A 21,954-nucleotide genomic window follows, 5' to 3' on the forward strand; every position below is an offset into this window, starting at 1 on the left:
GTGGCGTAAAAAAAAAAAAAAAAAAAAAAACAAAAAAAAAAAAAAAAAAAAAAAAAAACAAACAAAAAAAAAAAAAAAAAAAAAAAAAAAAAAAAAAAAAACAACCTCCCCCCCCCCAAAAAAAAAAAAAAAACTATCAAGAGAGAGGTTTCAAAACAAGCAACCAACCATACTCTCTCTTGAGAGCCACTTACACCAACCCCCTCTTCGCTGACTCCGATCTGTCCACTCAAGTGCCATTGAGTTTGATCTCTGTGCAACGTCTGTCCAGTTCGAGGACGTTGCATTTTTGTCTTGTCACTGGGTGACTGATCGTCTCGTAGACTGGCTGGTTGAATGACGCAGATCCGCGACTTAAATTTTCCCAACTCAACTTGGCATGATCCTGAGCTTTTCCCTTAGTGTCTCCCCCCGTGAACATCCCACTCATTGCTCATTGCACCAAGTGGTTGAACCACTCGAAGTTGCTAGATAGTTGGCGTGCTCAGCTTGGCTCTCTTGGCGGTTGAGCGCTTGGCGTGAGATTGAGGGGCCGAGATTGAGATGAGATTCCCATGAATTTGGGTTGACGAGTCCGATGCCGCCGGCTTCAAACCATCACAGAGTAGAACTCACGGGGTTAGAGGCCCGAATATGCCCAAGTGGCTGATCTCCACCTCGGCCAGGGGCCAGGAGGTCCACAGCATGTACTACTTAGTAGGTATGTGACGAAGGAGTGGCCTTGGTCGCTGACAAAATGCGGCACGTCATCGCCAGATAGCGAGCTTGATGGGGGAGTGCCTGTTGTGATCTGTTAGCCCCCCCGTTGGGAAATGACACCTCCCCTGGCCCGTATGCGACCCTGCGGATCGGAAATAAAAGTCTCCAACACTAACCCACGTTGCAGTATTGGAAACCCTGTGCCTACGGTGGTAGCCATGATTAGAAGTCAATGTGACATGCCCGAAACCAACTGACGAAAGGATGCTCCTAGCAATCGAAGAGGATTGTCTCCATCTCTTCTCATCTTCCGCCCGAGGCTCTGTAACATTAGTTCGACCAGCGAGGTAGGTAGGTTGTACTGTACATGTGCCACTCGCCATGCTGCTTTGGCAGCTGTTGGATCCAGTCAGTCCCTATTGGATGTACATACAATGACCCACTCAAAGCCACCACCAAAAAGCTGCCAGCCCCCCAGGAATATGGAGCGCTGAAAATTTTCACTGTTCTGCAACCTCCAATTGCACACAAACATCAGCGACCCCTCTTTCACCCCAAGCCGACGGCCTCTTTTAGATATTTGCCTCGTTTGACCTTTATTTCCATTAGTTCCAAGCCCGCCCAAATACGGTCTTGTGCAGCAGAGAGATGTACCATCTTCTCCAACCAACCACCCAACCATCACACCTGTCCGCCTCATGGCTACATCCCCTCGGTCTCGCTGTGCGTGGTTATTGTATACCGATTCCAAATTCGGAGCTCTCCATCCACTCCACATGTTGGCCACAACTTGACCCCAAGTTGATATCTATTATGCCGTAAAATCACTTATCGCGCTTGCAGGCGCCAACCTGGGCAACCACCCACCCCCAACATGATCTGCACACTCCCTGGTATAATTGGGATTACCGACGGCACGGGGTACTGAAGACACCATCAGGCCGTTATTTGACAGTCCCTCCTGCTGGCCATTGGGGGCAACGCATGCAAATCACCTAATGACCAGACCTCACTAGCACAAAGTGCCAAGCCACCTGGACGACGGATTGAGCCTGACCTTGGGGGTCACTCCAAGCTCCCCTTCCTGTTGCAAGCCCTGGACGCTAAGTCGCATCTCACAGCCCCACGACAGGCAATATCCCGACCCGTCCTAAGCCCCAGATTGCACACGTCTCAAGGTTCTAGTCAAGCTAGTCACCAACTCCTGTCATCACACGACAGAATTGGTGGCTGTAACTCCCGGGCGATTATGGGAATTCTCCAGAGGGTCCTCGTTCACACCCAGGCAGCCAGGATGTGGACGTGAAAGCGCCACCGCGCTAACGACTTGACGCCGGCGCAAGTCGCAGCAATGTACCTAGGTATGCAGACAGTGAGAAACACGACCCTTGCCCTTCCGACTATACCTTCACCGAAGCCCAATCCAGCACCACCACGATACAGAGAGCCGACACATGCTCCTCTTGTTTGGTTTGTTGCTTCAGGCCTTCACCGCGCCGTCGTCATTATCTAGGGCGACTGGCAACTTGTGGGATCTGGGGGTTCTAAGGTTGCGAGTTGATGAGCGGCGGCGTCGCTGATCCCACCTGTCCCGAGGCGTGTTTCTCAGTTGAAGACATGCAGCCTCATCCATATCAGGAATCAAGACACCTTGTTCGGCGGCTGAAGGGCAAGGCGTGATCTTATTTGCCCTGCAGCCGAAAATTGGGCCGAAAATCAGAGCATGATCAATTACCTTCGACAGGGCTGCTTCTGCAATCCTTCTAGAAGCTATCATTCGTCTGAACCCCACTCTATTGGCCAGACTGGGTATCCCTCTCGTCAACGGCAGGCTGTCAGGAAATATGACGTCGGCCTCTCAATTGGCTCGAATTCCTCAGTGTCTCGCCCCTATCCTCGCAGAGATTGGGGGTAGCATCTTGTTCTTCTGGTCAATCAGCCACTCACTGAGGGTTAAAGCACACCGTGCTTAGATTTCCAACGCTTTTCCTCCCCAACTCTGCCTCTTCGGCTCGAGGAGGAAGCGGTGGTGTGGGGCGGACCAATGACGCTGCCTCTCACCCCGCGCGAACGGCGACCTGCCCTCGCATGAGGTTGTACGATGAGAGCTTGTCGTCTACATCGGGATGGAACCGGGGTCTTCCCCATCTTCATGATTGGCGGAGTGCAAGGGAGCAAAAGCGAGGTAGGTCACATGTCTCCCACCTTGTCAAGGTGGCTTTGAAACCCCCACGCCGACCATCACCAATTCCTGCACGAAACCTGTCAGGCCCTCATATCTTGCCACCGAACTCTAGTTGTCCTCTAGTACCTTCCGCCATCCAGATGATTGTATGCGGCCTGGATCCTCAAGGGTTCTCAGACCTCGCCGCAAATTCAGCCGTGAGATGAGCACTTGCGGGTCGATACCGATGTGTGGTTATCGACACTCGATCGAGAGGCAGCTGTCTGCTGCCAGGTGGGAAAGTTGATTGGCAGATCACGTGATCTTAGCGGAGACCTACATTCTCTCACCGACTCCTCGCTGCTCTTTCCTCTTAAATTTTCTTGTCCTTTTTAATTTTCTCCCTCAGCTTTCTCAACTTTCTTCACTTTCCCGACTTTCCTATCTTCTCGGCCCAATTGCGAATTGCCTGAACCCTGGATCCAAACACAATATTCGCGTTGACAAAAGCAAGTGCCCGGCAATTCCGCATGGAAGCCAGCCGCTGGCGCGCCTCTGGCGGTGTCTTCCAGAGAGGATCAGGTTGTCGACGGTACTGGATGAGTATCAGCTTAGCTTTCTTGGCTCTACATTGTCTTCCCTTTTTGCCCCAAAACCTGCCAGTTATCACGTCTTCGACGTGCATATCGGCATTCACCGTCATACTCCCGTTGATGTGGATGTTTTCGCTCCTGGCAGAGATTGATAATTACCATTTGCTGGGCACCCGATTTGAGAGGTCGTCTTGATACTCTGGGAAGAATCGGGAATCAGCCTCGGTTACATACACTTATCGAACGGGTAAGACTTTACAGGTAGGTTACCATGGACCCGGGGATCCTAAAAGCTTCATGGGACGGAAAAGACATGCACACCCGCGCTCGACTTAGTTTACCTGTACAGGTGGGAACATAGGCACCTCCATAGGTACCTTGGCATGTCTGTTCCGGGCCAATGGAACATGGCCTTCGAATTTGATCCTCGGCATCGCGAAGGGAAACAGGAGTGGAGGGTTACCTACCCTGTTTGCCAGTTTTCGGGTGATTTCTGGCCCGTCGAGCTCCCAATGGCATAAGGAGGGACTATTAGTCAAGTTTAGGATGGTATCATCAATCAATTCAACATATAATTGGACAGCCGAAGGTCCTTGACAACCTATCCATCATGGTCTTACCGACTTACGTATTTAGGGTAACCTAAGGTATAGGGGAAGTGTGGGAGTTGCGTGTTCCCCGCATTCCCTACAAAGCTGCACCTCGACTGCGGGTACTAGAACTCGGAGAGATGTCATCATGTTGTTGGCAATTCGAAAACCTGGAAATCGGCACTCCTCGGCGTCAGGAAAATGGAATCAAGCCCTAGGTTATCATAGGGAGCCGCTATACCATGTAAAGCAGGTAGCATCAGTAAGCGAGCAAATCTGTGAGCACCAGCCTAAACATGTGGTGTCAAGCACTGCGTTGCTGTTATTGCTCGTCTGTTCCTGGACCAAAGGAAAGATCCGTCCCGGGGATTGTCATCACAGATTGCCCGAGTGGGATACGTTAGTTCCGCCAGTTGCCGGGGAGGTTTCTGTGCGGGGATCCGGGTAGTGCCGAGTCTCCAAGCTCGGTGGGTCTGGAAGCGCCTCTTGAATAATTCGTATTCCTAACGAAGCACCGAGTATCACAGCTTCTATGATAGCTAAACGCAGGTGGGATAACATTGATTCGCCCTAGTTTCCCTTACACGACACCAACTCACGCCATCAACACGTCGGAATTCACCGCCTCTTCCTATTCCGATAGTCGTATCCTCGGGCTAGGTGCCGACTGCCGAAATGGTTGATGCTTCACAGCCTCTTGGGGCAGACCTGTCCAAGTCAGCTCACCTCCCTTCTTCCATGCCGATGGGACGCTTGATGCCTGATCCAGCCTGTCTGTCGATGATGCATGCCGAGAGCTAACAGCTTCCGTAGGCCCGTTAACATTGTCTTCGTTGGCGCAGGAGCTGTTGGGTGTTTCTATGCCTCCAGGCTGCATCATGTACGTGCCTAAAGCGGCGACCCCCTTACTGCCTCTCCGGGATCCCCCGGCCCACCATCTCCGGTTAACGCCCTTGTGTGCTCCCTAGCATACAAATAATTGTCGCCAGATTTCTGGGACAATATTGGCCAACATGGGGGCCCCTGCTGGGTGGTATTGACCTGACCTTCTCGTCTAACACGCCATGACAGCCCACCCATAACATCCACACTTCGCTAATTGCGCGGTCCAACTACAAAGCCATCGCCGCCAATGGGGTGCAGATGCAGACGCACTCCTTCGGGGACTACACCTTCGCGCCCGCGGCCGCCTTCCCCACGGTCGCGGTCGCGGCGGCCGGCGCGCGCGATTGGCACTACATCATCGTGACCACCAAGGCGCTCCCGGACCGCACCGACGACTCGGAACTGATCGCGCCCCTGGTGGGGCCGCGGTCGTGCATCGTGCTGATCCAGAACGGCGTCGGCGTCGAGGACCCCTACCGGAGGCGGTTCCCGCAGACGCCCATCGTCAGCGCCGTCACCGTCATCAGCGCCGAGCAGGTGGCCCCCGGGGCGATCCGCCAGAACCGCTGGACGAGGATCCACCTGGGGCCATACACCAACTCCGCCTCATCATCGCCGTCCGCGGCCTCGGTCCGGCAATCCCCCTCGGCCACCAAGAGCGGGGCCGATACAACCGGGGCCGTGACCTCGGCGGGCGGCGTCCCGGCAGGGGACTCATCGGCCGATGCCGATGCCGCCGCCGCCCAGCTCCTCCTCCTAGCGCAGCGGGGCGTGGCGTGCACGGCGGCGCTGGCGGACTGGTGGAGCCGGCTCGGGAGCATACGAGACGCGGAGGTGTCGGACGAGGTGGGGCTGCAGACGGTGCGGTGGCACAAGTTGTGCATCAACGCGGCGTTTAACCCGTCAGCGGTGCTGTCCGGGGGCCGCGGCAACGCGGACATGGCGGGCGACCCGGAGCTGAGGAGGCACTTGGCCGGGGTGATGGAGGAGATACGGGCGGCGGCGCCGGCGGTGCTGGGACGGCCGTTCCCCGAGGAGATGGCGGGCCCCGAGAGGATACTGCGGAGCACCGAGAGGAATGTCGGCGGGCGGCCGAGCATGCTGCTCGACTGGGAGGCGCGGAGGCCGCTGGAGATCGAGGTCATACTCGGGAACCCGGTTAGGATTGCGAGGGCGAAGGGGGTGGAACTACCGAGGCTGCAGAGCTTGTATGCTCTGCTGAGGAGTGTGCAGGCGATGAGGGAGGCGGAGGTGGAGGGCAAGAGGGCTAAGGGAAAGCTGTGAGAGATGGGCCTGGGTGCCGTAATCCTGAGAGATTGCAGGTTTGACTGCTGGGTTGGACATGCCCACTTCCTAGATGCATTTAATTCCTGCAGAAAAGATGCCATATTCGCGTCTTCTTAAACAGCTGGAACACGAAGCCGTGGATACAGCTGGGACTGCGATCTTATATATGGATATGCAGGCATTAGCAGCACCTCCCTTATCATGCTGTTCGTTTGTTACCGGGGGGATTCATAACGCCTACCAAGAGGGATTGCTCTGTCCGCCGGCGTTCGACAGAACCACACTGATTTTTAGGTCCTAGGATTATGGTTGTAGGAGAGATGACACCTCAAGTAGAGCGGTGTTTACAGCTCTACCATTTGCCAGCCTTGACTCTACGATGCAGAAGTTGATGCCACCCCAATCTGGGGATCAGGGTTCAAGTGAATCTACATGTCTTCTGTGTATGTATCACAGACGCAAACAACCTAGACCCCCTGCAAGAGGCAGACAGCCCCCCCCCCCCTTGTAGCAGGGTATGGTAGAAGACAGCGGGCGACCTTGCCAGCTACAGCCCAGAGAACAAGCCGTAAATGCAGAACAAATATACACATCCGTATATGAATCCGTTTGTTTCTAGGGGTTCATCCCTTAGTAAAGAGAATGATCGGGTACGTACATTACTTAGACCCACACATACCGCAGGAGAGTATGGTCTAGATACACATTACAGACTACATAGTGCAGAAGCATAGAGTATAGAGTCATTCCGCTGCGAAGGGAGGGAACCGGCTTTCTCTTTCGAGTATGCGGAGGACGGCGAGGTTCGCAGTAGCACCTGAGCGTCGAAGCGGAGAAAGCCACATGAGGAATGCGAGCTATCGTCTAGGCAGTTGATGAGCAAGGTGGCCGTCGTAGATCATATGCCATAATTCGTCGTAGTGTAGAGGGAACTCCCTCCGTTGAAACCATTTCTGGACATGTTTGTTTCCCTTTCCGCAACTAATCCTTGTCGACTGTTGCGCGATGTCGAAGCCCAGTTGGCGCTTGGGCAGACGCACGTGCCATATCTACGCAAGCTAAGCTCCCTACGGATGTACAGGCCTGCTAGCGTACCTATTTCGCAATGCACTAGGGCGACGAGCTCAGGGGGTCCCAGGAGCTCTACTCGTAGTGCAACCTGGGGTTACGATCTGAGGAGATCTCGCATCGCATCCCGAAATAAATTGCATATAAAATTGGCAGCACAACTTCAGCTCCTGCTTAACTGTTTGCTTGATATCCTACCCAGGAGCTCTCTGGTTCACTTACCTCTTGTCAGCGTTTGCCCTCCTCAGAAAAAAACAAAGGTACGTAATCACGCCCATGGGTGTTATCTTAGGTATCTAGGGAGGGGTGCGATTATCTTAGAGCACCTGTGCCGTGTCTGTTTCTCCTTTGTTTCCCATGCGACCAGGCTCCTCGCTATTTCCTCCGTCCTCCCTCTTCTCAACACAACGACCAATATTTGCTAATCCAGACGCTCCGACGTGCAGTTGAAATCCACCTCTACTTCGTGATAGTTCATCTCTACTCTCAACCGTCAAGATGCCGGGTGTTCGTGAGTCAACAACCCCCTCGTCGTCCCAGCTTGCTACCATCTGCTCTCTTCGGTGCCTTGTGCTAACCCGCCATCTCCACCGCAGCTCCTGATGCGCTCAACAACTTGAAGTCCAAGCTCAAGGGCTTGTTCAAGAAGCCGAAGAAGGCTGCCGCTGAGTCTAAGCCCGCGGACGCCCCGGCTGCCACCGCGACTGCTGCTGCCGAGCCCACCAAGACCGAGACAGCTGCCGCTGCCGCTCCAGCTAGTGAGGACCCTCTCCTATCCCCCATCTGCGCTCTCCGCCCACTATATATGAATCACGAGAAAACTGTGCGAATCGGGGAATATTGCTAACCAGTGTGCCACAGCTGAGCCTGCTGCTGCTGCCGCAGACGCTGTCACGGCTCCGGCTGCTGAAGCCCCAGCTGCCGCTCCTGCTACCGCCACCGCTGCTGGTACGTCAAAACCCCCAACTCCTATCTCGTCTCCCCAATTCTAACGTGGTTGCCGCAACAGATGCTACCACCACCGAGGCGCCGAAGGCAACCGAAGTGGCTCCAGCTGAGGCGGTGGCCCCGGCTGCGGCCCCCGCCGCCGTTGAGGAGACGGCCAAGGTTGAGACAGCCCCAGCTGCTGCCGAGGCCGCTGCCACCGCAACCGCAACCGAGACCGCTCCGGCCGCGACCGAGGCTACCCCAGCTGCCACGGAACCTGCCAAGGCCGAGGCTGCCGAGGAGAAGAAGGAGGAGGCAGCTGCCGCCGCGACCGCTTAAATCGGTAGATTAATGTGCTAGTTCCGGCGCTGGTCGGACATTGGCGCCCGTGAACCTCAGGATATTGCACGTCTGGATACCCGGAGCACCGGCAGGAGCATATGATTTCCCCACGCGTTAGACCCCGAGGAGGTAGATGCATCGGCTATCTATACAACCAGAGGATAAAACGGGCGACGAGTAATGATAGCTGCTACGGAGGCGCTGGTTTTATTTTTCCCAATTTATTTTCGTGGGACGGAGGGCTACTGAGGGCGGATGGGCATCAATGTCTGTTCCTTGCGACGCATGGATGGATGATGCTGTTCCTATTGTGGCTTCTCACGAGGTTGTATGAGGAACGACTTTGCTTTGCTTCGCGATGCGTTTAGTTCTCCTTTTCTTGATACCTGATCGATACCCTAATACCAAAGTACTTTGCCGTTTGAAACAGTCGTGGGGTTGGTGAGGCTTGTCTTAAGACTTCAAGGGTCTATTTGACATAGCTGCTTTTAAACTAAGATGAATGCTTGACAAGCCGTACGGGGCTGGGCTCGCTGGATTTACTGCCGGATAGGATACCCCCTTCAGGTACGCCCTCTCATCCTCCAGCTTTGTCAACGTGACGGGTATTTTCAGTGGGAGAGACTTGTCTGATTTTGATTACGTCTATCGGGTATCATTCATACTATAACTTGAGCCTCCACACCTATGAAAACATACAAAGACGCCGAGAAACACCCTTTGGCCTTTTTTTCTAACCTGGACTCCTTCACTACTTTGCCCACGGCGCCTTGGTCACCGTATGCTGGGCACTCGTCGTCCCGGGCTGACCCTTCGGGAACGACGTCGGTGGCGACGGTCCCGTATCGGGGGGTCCGCGCGAGGACGAGGCTGGTGCGCTGCTCCCGGCCGCGGCCCAGGGGGCCCTGGAGTAGGGGATACCTGGCCCTCCCAAGCCTCCGCCAGGCATCCCGGCAGCCTGCGCCCACGGGGCCGCTGTTCCGGCCCCTCCTGGCTGCGGCGGTTGCATCGCCCTCGCACCCCCCGCGGCGGCAGAGCTTGGCTGGTTCGACATGTGCACCGTCTGTATCGGCACGGCCGCATCCGGGTCAGTCTCCCAGGAAAACATGGATCCGAAGGGGAAATGCTGGACCACGGGAAATTTGGAGAGGACCTCCGCGTTGAACATCTTGATCATGCCCTTGTTGATCTTGCCCCAGCCATCTTTGATGCCCGAGATATCGAACAGGATCGGGCTGTGCTCCCAGAACGGGCCTTTCTTGACGTCATTGATGAAACCAATGGCGCCGAAGTACATGTTGACTCCGCGGTTTAGGTCGACTGCCGTGGACTTGACGACATCTGAGGGCTTGGGAGCGCCAGCGACGGAGCCCTCGGTGGGCATGGGCTCGCCTTCCGAGATAGGTCGCGTGAGCTGTGCGGAGCCAAAGATGTAAGGAATGAACGAATGGTCGTCGAGGCCCCAGACACCATGAGACCCAGCTGGTTCGAGGGTGTATGTGAGGATCACACGGCGGACGACCTTGAGATACCTAAGAAACGAGGGTCAGTTAACGGCGTAAGAGGAGGGGACGCAGACCGCATACCGTTCAATGACTCCCAGCACGATGCTCCGCTCAATCTCGCCATCTTCACCGCCGTCTTTAAAGGCCCCGAGCTTCCACAGACAGCCTAAGAAGGCCAAGAAGCTCACCTCGTGCCCTGTCCCGTAGTCCATTCTTTGCGAGCTGCCAAACGCGCCTAAGAAGTACGCCTTCAGTTCCACAATCGGGCCATCCCCTCCCTCCTCCTCGCCGCCGCGGCCAAATCCCAGCACCTCAGGCGCCACGAATTCCTTCAGCAGGCTCTCTGAGCGCTCCTCGAGCAGAGCATGCCACCTCCGAAAGCTGATATTTCCGAACCTCCGCGGGCCCGAATCCGGCGGCGCCTCCTCGACCACGGCCTCCACCCGATCGAGTAGCTCCCGCAGCCTCTGCACCGAAGGGGCGTCCTGCCGCTGTGCGTTTAGCGTGAAGGTTCGTGCGTGCCCGCCGGCGGAGCGAGCCGTTAGGCGCGGGGGCGGTTGGGCCGGGGCGGGCTCGCCGCTGGCTGCCGGGGGTTGCGTCTTGCGGGGGCATAATGCGCGATTGAGCTGGAGGACGAAGACGCCGATGTCCCGGTACGCCTTGGAGGTTAGAAAGTGGGTCACGTCGCCCCCTTCGTTGATGCGTTTCGCGGGTGGGATGAAGTAGTGCGGAACAGAGGGGTCGAGCTCCTCAAGCTTGACGGAGCTTGTCGGCTGGGTGGTTCGGCTAGCTGAGGGTTGTGTGGTTGGTGGAGGATCCATGGCGACGATTGCTGATGGAGAGTATAGTGGACGCCAGTATTTCGGGCAGCGTCGTGTAGTGAGATGAGGATGTTGCTCGGATGTAAGTGTAACCGCTGGAAAGTTGGGAAGGACCCCGCTGTCGTCATGTGGGGGCGCCAAGTGCCGGGTATGTGCGCCCCAGGTATAATGAGTTTGGCATTTTTAGGAGCATCCAGCTGGCAGGCATCTTTTGGCAGGCATTGCCAGTCGCTCATATCTTGCTATAGCCTGCCGGGTAATACATGGTAATTGGCAGGAGGCTTCTTCGATACAACTGCACGATGCCTACGATTCTCGATAACGTGGGAGACAATGAGTGCTGCATTTGTTCGTCATTGGGTCAAGGTACCAAATCGTACTACGCCGCCATTCCAGGCCCCTAGGACTCGGGACCATCCCCCCCAAGCTCCCCCTCCGCCATCCTCTCCTGCCAGAACCCCTTCCCGTAGCTCACCAGGATCTCCTGCCCCTTGACGATCCCCACCGTCCTGGCCCTGCCCACGGCCTTCTTTCCAGCCGGCAGCACAAACACAGCCATGACCTTCTCCCCGCGCCGGCCGTCCCACGCCTCGCGGAACTCCGCGTTGGGCCGCTGCTGCTGTTGCTGCCGCCCCGGCACGCCGCGGTAGTCGTTGACGAAGCGGGCCTCGTTGCCCGCCCGGGCCGCGTCCACGGCCACGCCGGCCGCATGGTCGAGCCACAGGTCGTAGTCGGACTGGGCATGCGGGTTGCCGTCGCCGGCGCCGGGGTGGACCTCGCCCACGTAGGCGACCACCAGCTCGCCGGGCCTCAGGTCCCGCGCCGCGAAGAGCCCGCTCTGGCCGCACGCCGGGTGCTGCGGGTCGGAGATGGGGGTGATGCGGACGCTTGCGCTGGGCCCGGGCTTGAGCACGTCTAGCGAGGCCTGCGTGTCCTCCGGCGCATCGGCGGGGCGGGTGCGGATGGCGGCGAACTGGGCTGCTGTAAGTTGGGGCGAGTAGATGGGCGAGCTGAGGTATCGGATCGAGTCGGGCCAGTTCTTGGGCAGGGTGGATTTGTCCTTGTTGCCCATTTTGATCTATTTTGAATGCATTCTCGAGTTGTTGCGAAGTCGGAACCATTTGCCCTTGGGTGCCGATTCCGTCAAGCTCGCCAGTATAATCAGGTATGATATTTAGAACAAATTCGTATGAAATGTTGAAATTCCTATTGATGACCAAGTCCCGCTCTACTACGGTGGCAATGTGCATTCACCGGAGTACTACTACGGCAGGGTATACTGGAGCCAACCGAGAGGGATCCCTACGAACGCTACGCAAAAAAGACCAGGCCACGCCTCTAAACCTCGGTTTGAACTCGCCAGATTTACCGTTTACTATCAGCCCGGACATAATCCGTGGTATTGAGAAGAAAGACAACCCTTGATCAATCCTGATCCTTCTTCCCTCCCGTGATTTCCTTTCTGACATACGTTAGGTAGTTGCAGCACATGAGGCAGACCCAGCCGGGTTCACCGTTGAGAGCCATGAGGACGGTGAGGTTGCTGGGTTGGTTAAAAAGGAGCTGGTTGTAGCGTGAGAAAGGGACGTACATGATGCTGCTGATTGTCGTGCACTATGAAGGTGCGGAGGGCACGCGAACGACACGCTTTACTGAGCGAGCTTGGGGTTGACCTGGAAGGTGATTGACAAACCACTACCCCTTTCAAGTGGGCGGTGCGTGATCGTCAACTTGCAGGTACGTGCCTACGAGTTTCTGGACGAGCGGTTGTTGCAGAGCAATTTCTGCCCCCAAGTCTTCTCGGCCTCGGGAATTGCCCACTTCCTCATCCACTCCGTCCGCAACACTTGGCTTGCACTCAGACGATCACCAGGTCTGAAAACAAGCATACCCCTTACCATCTCGAAAAGAGCATCCCTCTCTTCTTTATCCATCCCCTCTGTTTCCTTCCTCCGTCTTGGCGCCTGGATCGTATCTTCAAATCGTTGATCAAAAGTCCATACCTCCCTCCCCTCCTTCGGCTTCCCGTTTCCGATAAAATGCTTCGACCTCCCTTCCCACGCCTCCCACCATTCATCCGGCATCGGTCCTAGGGCATCAACCTGATCCGCGGTGGCGTCGTCCGGGCCGAATAACCAGCTGTCAAGAAACGGCTCACTCCGAGAATCGCCCATATCACACACCCAAGACTCCAGATATCAGATGTATACGACAAGGATTCTGTCGGCTCGAATCTTACTTCAGGTAGTCGACTTTGAAGAGGTGTGTAGGACTCAAACCTCGGTTCCTCTGCAGGGCAGAAGGCCGTCCCGAAATCGGCGAGGAGGATCCTGGATTCGGGAAGCGAGACCTCGTCACCGGGTTTCCCAAGCCAGACTGGAGAGTAGACGTGGGTGGGGATACTTGGTGACGTGAGCGGCTGTTTATCGACCCTAACAACAGGTTCGGGGTCCGGGGGATCAAATTCGTCGTAAAGTTGCTTGGTTGAAAGGCAGTCAAGCTTTGGCAACTGGAGAAGTATGTTTCCCATATGAAGATCTAGCGAGCATTAGAGCTCGCGTTTACTGCAGTGTAGGGAGAAACGAGACAAGGTACTGACCCCCGTGGACGTATCCTAACTCATGGATATACACCACCGCCATGGCGAGCTGAGCAGAAAGTGACCTGGCGACGTGGAGCTGGAAGGGACTATAGTCCGCCGCCTGTGCCGCATCAGCAAGACTACATCTTGCCGGCGCAGTGACGAAGCATGGGTCTGTCCCATTTGGCCCGTCGATGTTGAAACGACCCAGCACTAGGGGAATCAGATTGCGGCCAAATTCTCTATTTTCGACTCCAGAGGGGGAAATTCGACTTAGGAGTTCGACTTCCTTGGAGCCGTAGTCAGCTGTGCCTACTTTAATAGCGACGTACTTGGCCATTTGCTCATCCCGAGCTAGCCAAATGGTCGAGTAACTGCCGTAACCAAGCTTGTGCACAATCTGGTATCGGTCTTGAAACCTGTCGCCAATCTGAATGGGATGATATCCCCCTGGCCGATAGTAGTCGAGTCTTTCGACATCGTCGATGTGCTCATAAAGAGGGCGACGGGTTGACATGGTTGGGATTTGAGGTATGCAGTTGGGCAATGTACTTGCAAGGGACGAACATGGTCCCGAAGCCAGTAGTCGCCTTGAAATTGTACGAAAGATCGAGCGACGCATCTCCGCGTGCTGGAGAGAAGTTGATAAATGGTCAAAGAAGGTTGGCTAGTGTTGTGCTTCATCCATGGATGTAGGTGTAGAGAGGTATGGTCCGAGCGGAGAACAGGCCTAGGTGCTTACCTACCTCTAGGTTGAAGTTGTATCATAACATTAACGAAGCCCTGGCCGGTGACCTGTATTTTATTTTATGAATTTACAATAGTTGGCATGAGTTTGTTCCACCGTCTGCCATCTGCCTCAACAGCCCCGGAATGCACTTCCCCCAGTCCGTTTTCCTTCACGCCTCATCCATTGCTCCATGTCCACGTTGACCGTCGCCTGAGCAAATATCTTCTCCTCCCACTCCAAGCGGTGGATCTTCATCGTCACCAGTCGGTGTTTCCAGACCCTGACCAACATTCATCAAGTCCGACAGGCGGGCTAGCTGCTGCCCGACCCAGAGCTGTGGCCTCCCGGCGTTTCGCATGCCCGAGCTTGTCGAGCCCCGGAGGAACTGGTCCCCGTCCTCAGCACCTCGGGATACTCCGGCATGGGCCCAGGTTGGAAGGCGATGGTCTCATCGACCAGTGGCGGGCCAAATAATTGGCCGACGGACGACTGGCCACGTTGGCAGGCAGCTTGTGTTCGCCGGAGACAGGCAAGGCCGATAAGTGTTCGCCGGAGACAGGCAAGGCCGATAATCCCTAAGATTGTGCCGCCTAATATAGTTGCGATTATAATACCGGTCTTAGCGCCTGGGCTGAGCTCGTTGATTCCCGGTACTGAAGCAGTGTCGAGTCTCGTTGTGATTGCTGTCGCAACTTGGGACAAGCTTGCGCCTGGGTATGTTGGCGTGGCTCTGGCAGTTATGAGGAGAGGAGACATGCTGAAGCAGACGCCGACGGGAGGGATATGGGAAGCATTCCGTTGTGAGCTGGGTCACTGCAGAATATATACACATGTACGCCGACGCACCTGACTTCCTGTGTTGATGCTGATTGCAGTAGTTGGTAACAAATTGTCATATATCAGGCAACCGGTGCCTTTTGCGTTAGATTATCCCATGGTAATGGTCATATATCATTCGTATCTGAAATTCGGTTGGCGGAGGCCGTGGGACAAGTCTCATCTCTTTGTTCACAGAAGCCAGATCGACAAAGTTCGTATGCTCAAAACTCCCTGAGATATTGACAGATGATCGGTCATTTTTCGTCGATGTCTGACCACGGCGTGCCCAAGATGAGGGATCAGTCGATCAAGAAACCGCCCCCTTCCTCATCTTCCTCCATAAAATATTCCTCAGTGACATCGCTTTGTGCGTCATCGATATCCATGTTCTCATCAGCTGCCCGGCCTTTGCCTTTGTCGAGATCGGTGCCTTCCGCTCGATCCTCTTCATCTGGATCAGCGCCAGCCCATATCCTCTCTCTGATTCGAAGAGACTTGAGGAACCTGCTCCACATGCGCAACGCTTTCAGCGTCCTCCTTTCTTGTTCAATCTCCGCGTCCAGATCATCAAGCCCGGTAATGGCTGCTCGGACTGCCTCCTCGCATTCCGATGGTATGACCACTCCGTTCAGGACGGCGGTGCCACGGCGTCCCTTGAATTGGAACCCGGTCAAGGCTGGTGCATAATCCACGCCAAGTATGAAGGCTGCCTGTGCAGCCCTCTCATGCACAACGTGGACGCCGCCTTCTGGCACCATGCTCGGCACGTAGACATCCAAGTTACCGAACTTGTTCTTGGGTACTCGTCCACGTACAACGGGCGCTGGCTTATACAAGTCCGTTTGTTCAAACATGTATATCGGCGTTCCTGCAGCATCGTCTCCGAATAATCCGACCTTGTCAGGGTCATCGCTATCGTTATCTTCGTCATCGTCGAACGTCGACTTCCTAGTCACCCGCCTGGGTAGGAACTTGACGGGTTCTTCGCCAAACTTGACCTCCCTCCCGAGACGATACCACTTATCTCTGGATCTTGCAACGCGGACATCCCGTCTCCGGTAAATACGCTCTAGCGCCCCCTTGTTACCGGCGCCCACAGTCCCGGCAGGCTGAGCCCCGGGAACGAGAACCTCGTGCCGGCGAAAGTGGCGCTCCAGGGCATATACCGGATGGTCTTTGAAGTCGGCGACGTTACGCGGCATGGGCTCCTTCGCCTCGTCCGCAGCGAGCTCGTTATTCTCAATCTGGTCCAGATCTGTCGGCCACGGTTTGGCATATCTGCGCATCGCACGCCGCCACCAGCGCTCGCCACTCGTGCGGCTTGTGCTGTCTGCGGCCGTACTGCCGATGGTACCGACGCCTTCGATGCGCATCTTGCGAGTTTTCGAGTTATACGCTTTTGCATACCGCCGCGTCACGTCTTTTGCGCTGCCGTCCGTCTCGAATACAACTACATAAGTCATGCAATTGTCACGGTCTGAAGCCGGCGGCTCAAGAGCCTTGGGTTTCCATTGGGTGCGTGTCATAAATGGGTCTACTGGTTGCCACTTTTGATGGGCGATGTCGAGAATTTCGACCCAGTAGACTGGAAAGGGGGACTCGCCTCGTATGACTTTCCGGGCTGGGTTGGCTGGAGCCCGGGCTATTACGGTGGATGGCGAGGGTATCGTTGGGACATGGTATGCAGCCGCATGGGGGTGACCGAGTCGTCTCCGAGGCGAAGGCGTGTCCGTAGAGTTTGAGGACTCGGCCTGTTTTGTCTCGTAAATCGCCATTGCTGCCCTATACTCATCGGCTTTTGGCCTCTTAGACGGCGTCCTGGGATTTTTCAGTTTCGGCATAGTTGGGGCTCCGGGAACGCAGGCTAGAGGCTGCAATGAACAGACAAGCCGTGTCTGCACGCCAGTGCTTCGAAGTAGAGCGCAAAACAGTTGGGCACCGACATCCCGCGAGCCCTTGAGAGACTTTGCGGCCTCCAGGAAGTCATCCTTTGCAAAAGTCGATTCGATATCATCAGGGAGGTGGTACTGTTGTATCATTAGCAGGGAGGGCCATAACGAGGTAGTCTGAGTCATGTACATCTTGCAACTGGTGGCTGTCTTCTGCCCACAACGCTCTCCGTATGCCACGCTCAGTGATGGCGAATTTGATTCGAAACATGTCACCGACTTGCTGCAAGCCATTCTTTAAGGATTCTGTCCGGCCAAATTGCGAGAGCTGAGACCCAGGATTCAGGTACTTGATCATTTTTCCCGACAGCAAAGGTCGCAGGGCGTCCTGGACTTCGGGGCTATTACACCACCGATTCCGAAGGGAAACGTGAGATAAGAGGCACAGGAGGTGCACCTTATGCACCTCGACTCGGCGCGACTTCTCCTCCTTCGTAACCGGTTTTCGCCTGTCTGCGGAGCGGCGGGGAGTCATGGCTTCTTTCTGGGCCGTGAGATTGAGATTCAGGTCCTTGGGCTGATCACCAAGAGGAGCTGGAATGGATTGTAACGCCTCGAAATCGAAGTCCACATCTTCAAATGGAACATCCTCATCATCACCATCCTCATCTTCTTCCTCGTCATCCGAGTTTCTCGTGATAGTCTGCAGGGTCGGCGTAGGGAGCGAGACATCCTCAAACTCGACTCCATCGTCTTCATCATCATCATCTTCTTCTTCTTCTTCTTCAGCATCCTCTTCTCGGCGGGGGCCGTTTTCCTGCTGCCTAGAGCCTTCTGCCGCCGGGGTTTGAGTGCTTCTCTCCCCAGGCCGTTTTCTCTTTAAGGGTGACTGCCCATCTCTTGCCGAGTTCGCACCAGCTTCAGCAAGCATCTCGCGATAGATGCTAGAAACTGGGTCATCAAGCGGGGCACCACGTCTCTTTCTTCCAGCCATATTGGAAAGTAGGTGCTACAGTTGCAATGGCGGTCGTTTACAAACAAAGCGTAATCAGGGGCATCCGCTGTCGTCACGTTTCCAGCCAAGATTCTAGCCAAGCGCAAGCGTTGCAGATGCTCACGAACGGGTTCGCGTGAGCACGTGACCTAGTGGAGAAGTTTGGTAAGTCTCACGGCAATGGGAGTTGGCCCATGGCTCCTGCAGGGAGGTAATCCGCAGCAATTTTAGCCGGAAATTCTGGTGGTGCTTCCGAGCGGCCCGGTTGATGTGATCAGTCAGGTCGCGCATTTCCCCTGCTGGCTACAGGACAAGATGCGACACTAGAGCCCCGATGAGTTGCGTTGGCACTGGAAGCGTTGTCCATGACCGGGGTAAGCCAGACTTAAGTGACTGTTCGAAGCCGCCAGAGTAACAGATCGAATACCTCGCACATCCGTAGGTAGGTACCTACCTAGTTACGGAAAGTTGGGGGTCGCTTGAGCTTCACAAAAAGTACCTATACGAGTTCCGCGAGGAGTTACCCAGCCAGATCCGCGAGCTGGCGCTGTAGCGGTGCCCAGGAGCAATAGACGAATACAACAGATGTATGGGAGACGATGGAAGATAGAGGCTAACGTTACTTTGTCAAATATTGCAACGCAGGCAGCAGGGTCATATCATGACATTGGTAGTCCTCCAAGATACATTTCTTATCACCTTTGGTTGACCTCTCACTTTATTTTCAAAACCATGCCTAGCCTCTCAACCTCACCTTGCACTTGGAAAGTGGTTATCGCTCAATTCACCTTTCCTTTACCTGCCTCAACCAAGCACGGTCAGACAGTCGGTCTGCCACTGTCAGACCCCGGTCCCTCCGGGACTTTCAGTCCCTCGACGATCTTCTCATCACCACCACCACACCCCTCCACAACCACAGCCAGCACAACCATCACCCAGCCTACACTAGCTTGACTGCTTTACCATTTAGATTTCGTAAAGTCCAATCCAATGCACTTCTCAAGATAGTCGGTCTGTCACCGCCAATTTTCGACCTCTTCCATTTTCTCTGGAAAAGGCGGGAGAGCACGCAGCACAAATACTAGGTAGGTACAAACTAATAAGTTACCTTATGTAGGCAGGTAGGTACCTACGTACGGATCCGTAGGTAGGTGGACCTCCCTGGTAGTGGCCCCTGCCGACCTGGTGCCTGCCCGCTCGGGTAGATAGGTACCTAGGTACCTGAGAACAGCGCTAACAAATCCCAGCATTTATCGATAGGCAAGCTTTCGGCAGACCCCTGCCGGGAGTTGGGGAAAGGGGCATCAACGAAAATCCAACCCAGAGAGACGACAACTTCACGAAAACAATGTTATTGTGACGACTCCTAGATATTTGAAGAACCATTCGCAGCTCCTAACAGCTCCTAATTGGCCGATCTCTCGCGTGCGCCTTATGGTGTGCGAACGCCGTGCTCCTTGGGAGCAATTGCTAAAGCTCAACTTCACTCTAACCCAGAGGTCGATCTCCGACCCTCGCGCTCCCACCATCGCGGATTATCCCTGTCTTGGGTCTTGACTACGCAACGGACAACCCGACCCCCAAGAAAGCCATCATGGCCAACACGCCAGACAATTCAGTCGACACGAGCACACCGAGAGCCGCTAAAGACAAGCATTGCCCTTACTGTGGCCAAGCCTTCACCTCCTCCTCCCTCGGCAGACATCTCGACCTATACATAAAGGAGAAAAACCCCAAGCCGCCCGATGGCGTACATGACGTGGAAGCGATTAAAAAGCTCCGGGGCGGCATCACACGGAGGCAGCCGCGAGCATCGCTAGCCAGGAGAGCCACCTCGACGCCGACCGGCACTCCCGCAACCTCCGTGTCTAGGAGGAGCCCCGCCTCCGACGATGCCGCATCCTCCTCTGCCAGAACACCGGCTGCCCAGAAAGGCTCGAACCATGGAGAGGACGCAGCTGCACCGAGATTCCCTTTCATCACCCCATGGGAAGCCACAGGGGTGATCAATGATATCCCCAAGAATGGTGAACCAAGCAGGCGCGGCAGCGAGGTGGCACCAGGGGGATCTTGGCTCGCGGCCATGCCGCCGCAGCCGGCGCAGAGAGCCATGAGCCGACAAATCCAGAAGTCCCAGTTCGACATGAAGCAGAAGGTGCAGGATGCTTCAGACACCGCGAGGGCTGCCGAATTGGCGCTGCGAGAAATGATCGGGTCATGGAGAGCGGCAAAGTATGTCTCAACCGCCCACGCAGCCCTTGTGGCGTCACTGACAACCGGTGGAACAGGCAGCACATCGATATGCACTCCATGCCCTTCGAATTCGAACCTTTAGCGTTGGACTTTCCAGCACTGACCCTCCAATGCCTTCAACCTCCGCCTACCCTGTTCTCGTCCACCCAACATCCCACGACGACTTCTTGGTCCATATCCCCCCCAGACCACCAACAATACGAGGCCCTACGCACATATTTCGCCGAAGAGTTCCGAAAATGGAGGATTACCTGCGAGACTGTTACGACAGCGGTCAATGAAGACCTTCAATACCCTCCATCCTCGACAGTTTTCAAGTGCGAGGCGCAGGAGGCTGCACACAGGGGTCTCAAGGTGGCCGAGACTCTAGAAAGACAGGTGGACAACCACCTTCAAACTACGTTTACCATCTGGGAAGGACTTCCCGCCGAGCGCCGTAACGAGCTCTGGGTCTTGGAACTGGCTAGGAGTGTCGGGAAGAAACAGCACGAGATGGACAAACTAAAGGAGACGCAGCACAACCTTAGACAGGTAAGACTGACAAACAGTTTAAGAACATCATCAGCTGCCAGAAAAAGAGTCTGTATTGAAAAATTAACTCAATATTCAGGAAAATGCGAACCTCAAATCCCACGTCGAGCACCTCAACCGCCTGCAACAGCCACGCGAGTTTAAGATATCACCGCCCACTACGGTACCCGTGGGACCGGGCATGGTGGCGTTTATGCAAGAGGAAGCAGTAGTTCACGGCCGCCGCACTGTTGGTCTGAACATTGACGATCGCCATTTGGACTTGGGAACGATAGTGTCAAGCGCTATCGAGCGTTGGAAGAACGTCATCGTCTCGACAAGGTCGACAAGTGGTCTGGATGCCCAGCGGCCTCTCGAACAGGCTGCCTCCGCGCCTCCCTCTCAAGCCGGATCTTCCTCAATGGGGACGAATGATGGCAACGAGGCCGCCGCCGTTGCACCTGGTAGCTCAACCCAAGCTCAGAATCAGGTCCCACAGCCGCGACAACACCATGCCGTACAAGCCGTTCAGGATCCACCTCGGCCGGGGCAACACCACTTTGGCACACGACCGAAGGGCTATGCCCACGCCGCTAGTCGCCACCCGTCGACAACCGCCCCAAACACCAACATTCTTAGCGCCCCCCCTTCTGTTGTCACCACCAGCGCTGACCATGACGATGAGATTAGCGACCAAGATGCTGATGCAGAAATGGAAGACGATGATGGCCTGGGATTCCCGGCAATGAATGCAGCCCCCGAGCCGCACCAGTCTCGGCACCAAGAACAAGCCCGTCAACAAGTTGCTTCGATGCCCGAACAGCATGCAGTTCAGCTGGATGTGCCGCGGACCAGGGGCGCAGAACGGCCGCGATTCGCTGTCATTGCTAATTCTACGGGTAGGAGAGCCAATTCTACAAGTGCCACCCACGTTGGCCACGGGGGGATGGAATTGAGCCGGTCCACGTCACCCATGAACGTTGCGATGCAGTGGAAGACAACTGGAAACCAACAGCAAGTCCAACCCAATTCTGGGCTCGGTCATGGGAGAGCCGTCCACGCTGACATGGGCATGGCGATGCACGTGGTTGGTGGAGAGCCGATGTATACAGACTAGGAGGGCATCTTGCACGGCACTCAAATTTCCCAGGATTCAAACTGGAAAACATTTGCACTATGTGGTGGAAACAGCAAGATTGGGGAGAAGCTCCGAGTCTTTAAGAGAGCATGCATTTTTCCGGGGCAGAAGGGTAACCGACTCTGCCATGTGTTTATATAGAATAGGTAGACCTCCTCT

General features: G+C 55.4%; 8 protein-coding genes across 8 annotated transcripts; 4 read left to right on the forward strand and 4 right to left on the reverse strand.

Annotated features, from left to right (window-relative positions):
- The first annotated feature begins 4,694 nt into the window (after positions 1–4,694).
- Positions 4,695–6,554, forward strand: QBC33DRAFT_57420 (putative 2-dehydropantoate 2-reductase). The gene is made up of 2 exons (XM_060430740.1): positions 4,695–4,926; positions 5,118–6,554. The coding sequence occupies exons 1-2, from the start codon at positions 4,834–4,836 to the stop codon at positions 6,213–6,215; spliced, it is 1,191 nt and encodes a 396-aa protein (XP_060283954.1). The 5' UTR covers positions 4,695–4,833; the 3' UTR covers positions 6,216–6,554.
- A 1,043-nt stretch (positions 6,555–7,597) lies between these two features.
- Positions 7,598–8,929, forward strand: QBC33DRAFT_57371 (uncharacterized protein). Its single transcript, XM_060430714.1, has 4 exons — positions 7,598–7,797; positions 7,883–8,044; positions 8,148–8,234; positions 8,296–8,929. Exons 1-4 carry the CDS (start codon positions 7,785–7,787, stop codon positions 8,550–8,552), a joined length of 519 nt encoding a protein of 172 aa, XP_060283955.1. The 5' UTR covers positions 7,598–7,784; the 3' UTR covers positions 8,553–8,929.
- A 200-nt stretch (positions 8,930–9,129) lies between these two features.
- On the reverse strand, positions 9,130–11,015 carry QBC33DRAFT_619246 (uncharacterized protein). Its single transcript, XM_060432729.1, has 2 exons — positions 10,142–11,015; positions 9,130–10,087 (listed from the first exon to the last, which is right to left on the reverse strand). The coding sequence occupies exons 1-2, from the start codon at positions 10,879–10,881 to the stop codon at positions 9,307–9,309; spliced, it is 1,521 nt and encodes a 506-aa protein (XP_060283956.1). The 5' UTR covers positions 10,882–11,015; the 3' UTR covers positions 9,130–9,306.
- Positions 11,016–11,019: 4 nt separating this feature from the next.
- QBC33DRAFT_585746 (uncharacterized protein) lies at positions 11,020–11,953 on the reverse strand (the record flags this gene model as incomplete). The annotated part of the gene is made up of 1 exon (XM_060431447.1): positions 11,020–11,953. The coding sequence occupies one exon, from the start codon at positions 11,951–11,953 to the stop codon at positions 11,282–11,284; it is 672 nt and encodes a 223-aa protein (XP_060283957.1). The 3' UTR covers positions 11,020–11,281.
- A 265-nt stretch (positions 11,954–12,218) lies between these two features.
- Positions 12,219–14,084, reverse strand: QBC33DRAFT_585750 (kinase domain-containing protein; the record flags this gene model as incomplete). The annotated part of the gene is made up of 3 exons (XM_060431448.1): positions 12,219–13,038; positions 13,092–13,419; positions 13,481–14,084. 3 exons carry the CDS (start codon positions 14,082–14,084, stop codon positions 12,627–12,629), a joined length of 1,344 nt encoding a protein of 447 aa, XP_060283958.1. The 3' UTR covers positions 12,219–12,626.
- A 1,045-nt stretch (positions 14,085–15,129) lies between these two features.
- QBC33DRAFT_57585 (Rad4-domain-containing protein) lies at positions 15,130–17,981 on the reverse strand. The gene is made up of 2 exons (XM_060430861.1): positions 17,091–17,981; positions 15,130–17,038 (listed from the first exon to the last, which is right to left on the reverse strand). Exons 1-2 carry the CDS (start codon positions 17,892–17,894, stop codon positions 15,311–15,313), a joined length of 2,532 nt encoding a protein of 843 aa, XP_060283959.1. The 5' UTR covers positions 17,895–17,981; the 3' UTR covers positions 15,130–15,310.
- A 575-nt stretch (positions 17,982–18,556) lies between these two features.
- QBC33DRAFT_537230 (uncharacterized protein) lies at positions 18,557–19,016 on the forward strand. The gene has a single exon (XM_060427771.1). It carries the CDS (start codon positions 18,627–18,629, stop codon positions 18,846–18,848), a length of 222 nt encoding a protein of 73 aa, XP_060283960.1. The 5' UTR covers positions 18,557–18,626; the 3' UTR covers positions 18,849–19,016.
- Positions 19,017–19,488: 472 nt separating this feature from the next.
- QBC33DRAFT_450610 (uncharacterized protein) lies at positions 19,489–21,774 on the forward strand (the record flags this gene model as incomplete). The annotated part of the gene is made up of 3 exons (XM_060424569.1): positions 19,489–20,130; positions 20,187–20,678; positions 20,758–21,774. The coding sequence occupies 3 exons, from the start codon at positions 19,489–19,491 to the stop codon at positions 21,772–21,774; spliced, it is 2,151 nt and encodes a 716-aa protein (XP_060283961.1).
- Positions 21,775–21,954: the final 180 nt, after the last annotated feature.

This window comes from Phialemonium atrogriseum, assembly GCF_030411735.1.
Source record: "Phialemonium atrogriseum strain 8032-3 unplaced genomic scaffold QBC33scaffold_11, whole genome shotgun sequence".
Classification (NCBI taxonomy): Eukaryota; Fungi; Ascomycota; class Sordariomycetes; order Cephalothecales; family Cephalothecaceae; genus Phialemonium; species Phialemonium atrogriseum.

Bases quoted from the DNA above. Each gene is read 5' to 3' on its own strand.
- QBC33DRAFT_57420 (XM_060430740.1), top strand. From the start codon at position 4,834: ATGCCGAGAGCTAACAGCTTCCGTAGGCCCGTTAACATTGTCTTCGTT. The intron at 4,927-5,117 runs GTACGTGCCTAA...ACGCCATGACAG, and splicing joins ATGCCTCCAGGCTGCATCAT to CCCACCCATAACATCCACAC.
- QBC33DRAFT_537230 (XM_060427771.1), top strand. From the start codon at position 18,627: ATGCCTAGCCTCTCAACCTCACCTTGCACTTGGAAAGTGGTTATCGCT.
- QBC33DRAFT_57371 (XM_060430714.1), top strand. The intron at 8,045-8,147 runs GTGAGGACCCTC...AGTGTGCCACAG, and splicing joins TGCCGCTGCCGCTCCAGCTA to CTGAGCCTGCTGCTGCTGCC. The intron at 8,235-8,295 runs GTACGTCAAAAC...TTGCCGCAACAG, and splicing joins TGCTACCGCCACCGCTGCTG to ATGCTACCACCACCGAGGCG.
- QBC33DRAFT_619246 (XM_060432729.1), bottom strand. From the start codon at position 10,881: ATGGATCCTCCACCAACCACACAACCCTCAGCTAGCCGAACCACCCAG. The intron at 10,088-10,141 runs GTATGCGGTCTG...CTCGTTTCTTAG, and splicing joins GTGCTGGGAGTCATTGAACG to GTATCTCAAGGTCGTCCGCC.
- QBC33DRAFT_57585 (XM_060430861.1), bottom strand. From the start codon at position 17,894: ATGGCTGGAAGAAAGAGACGTGGTGCCCCGCTTGATGACCCAGTTTCT. The intron at 17,039-17,090 runs GTACATGACTCA...ATGATACAACAG, and splicing joins ACAGCCACCAGTTGCAAGAT to TACCACCTCCCTGATGATAT.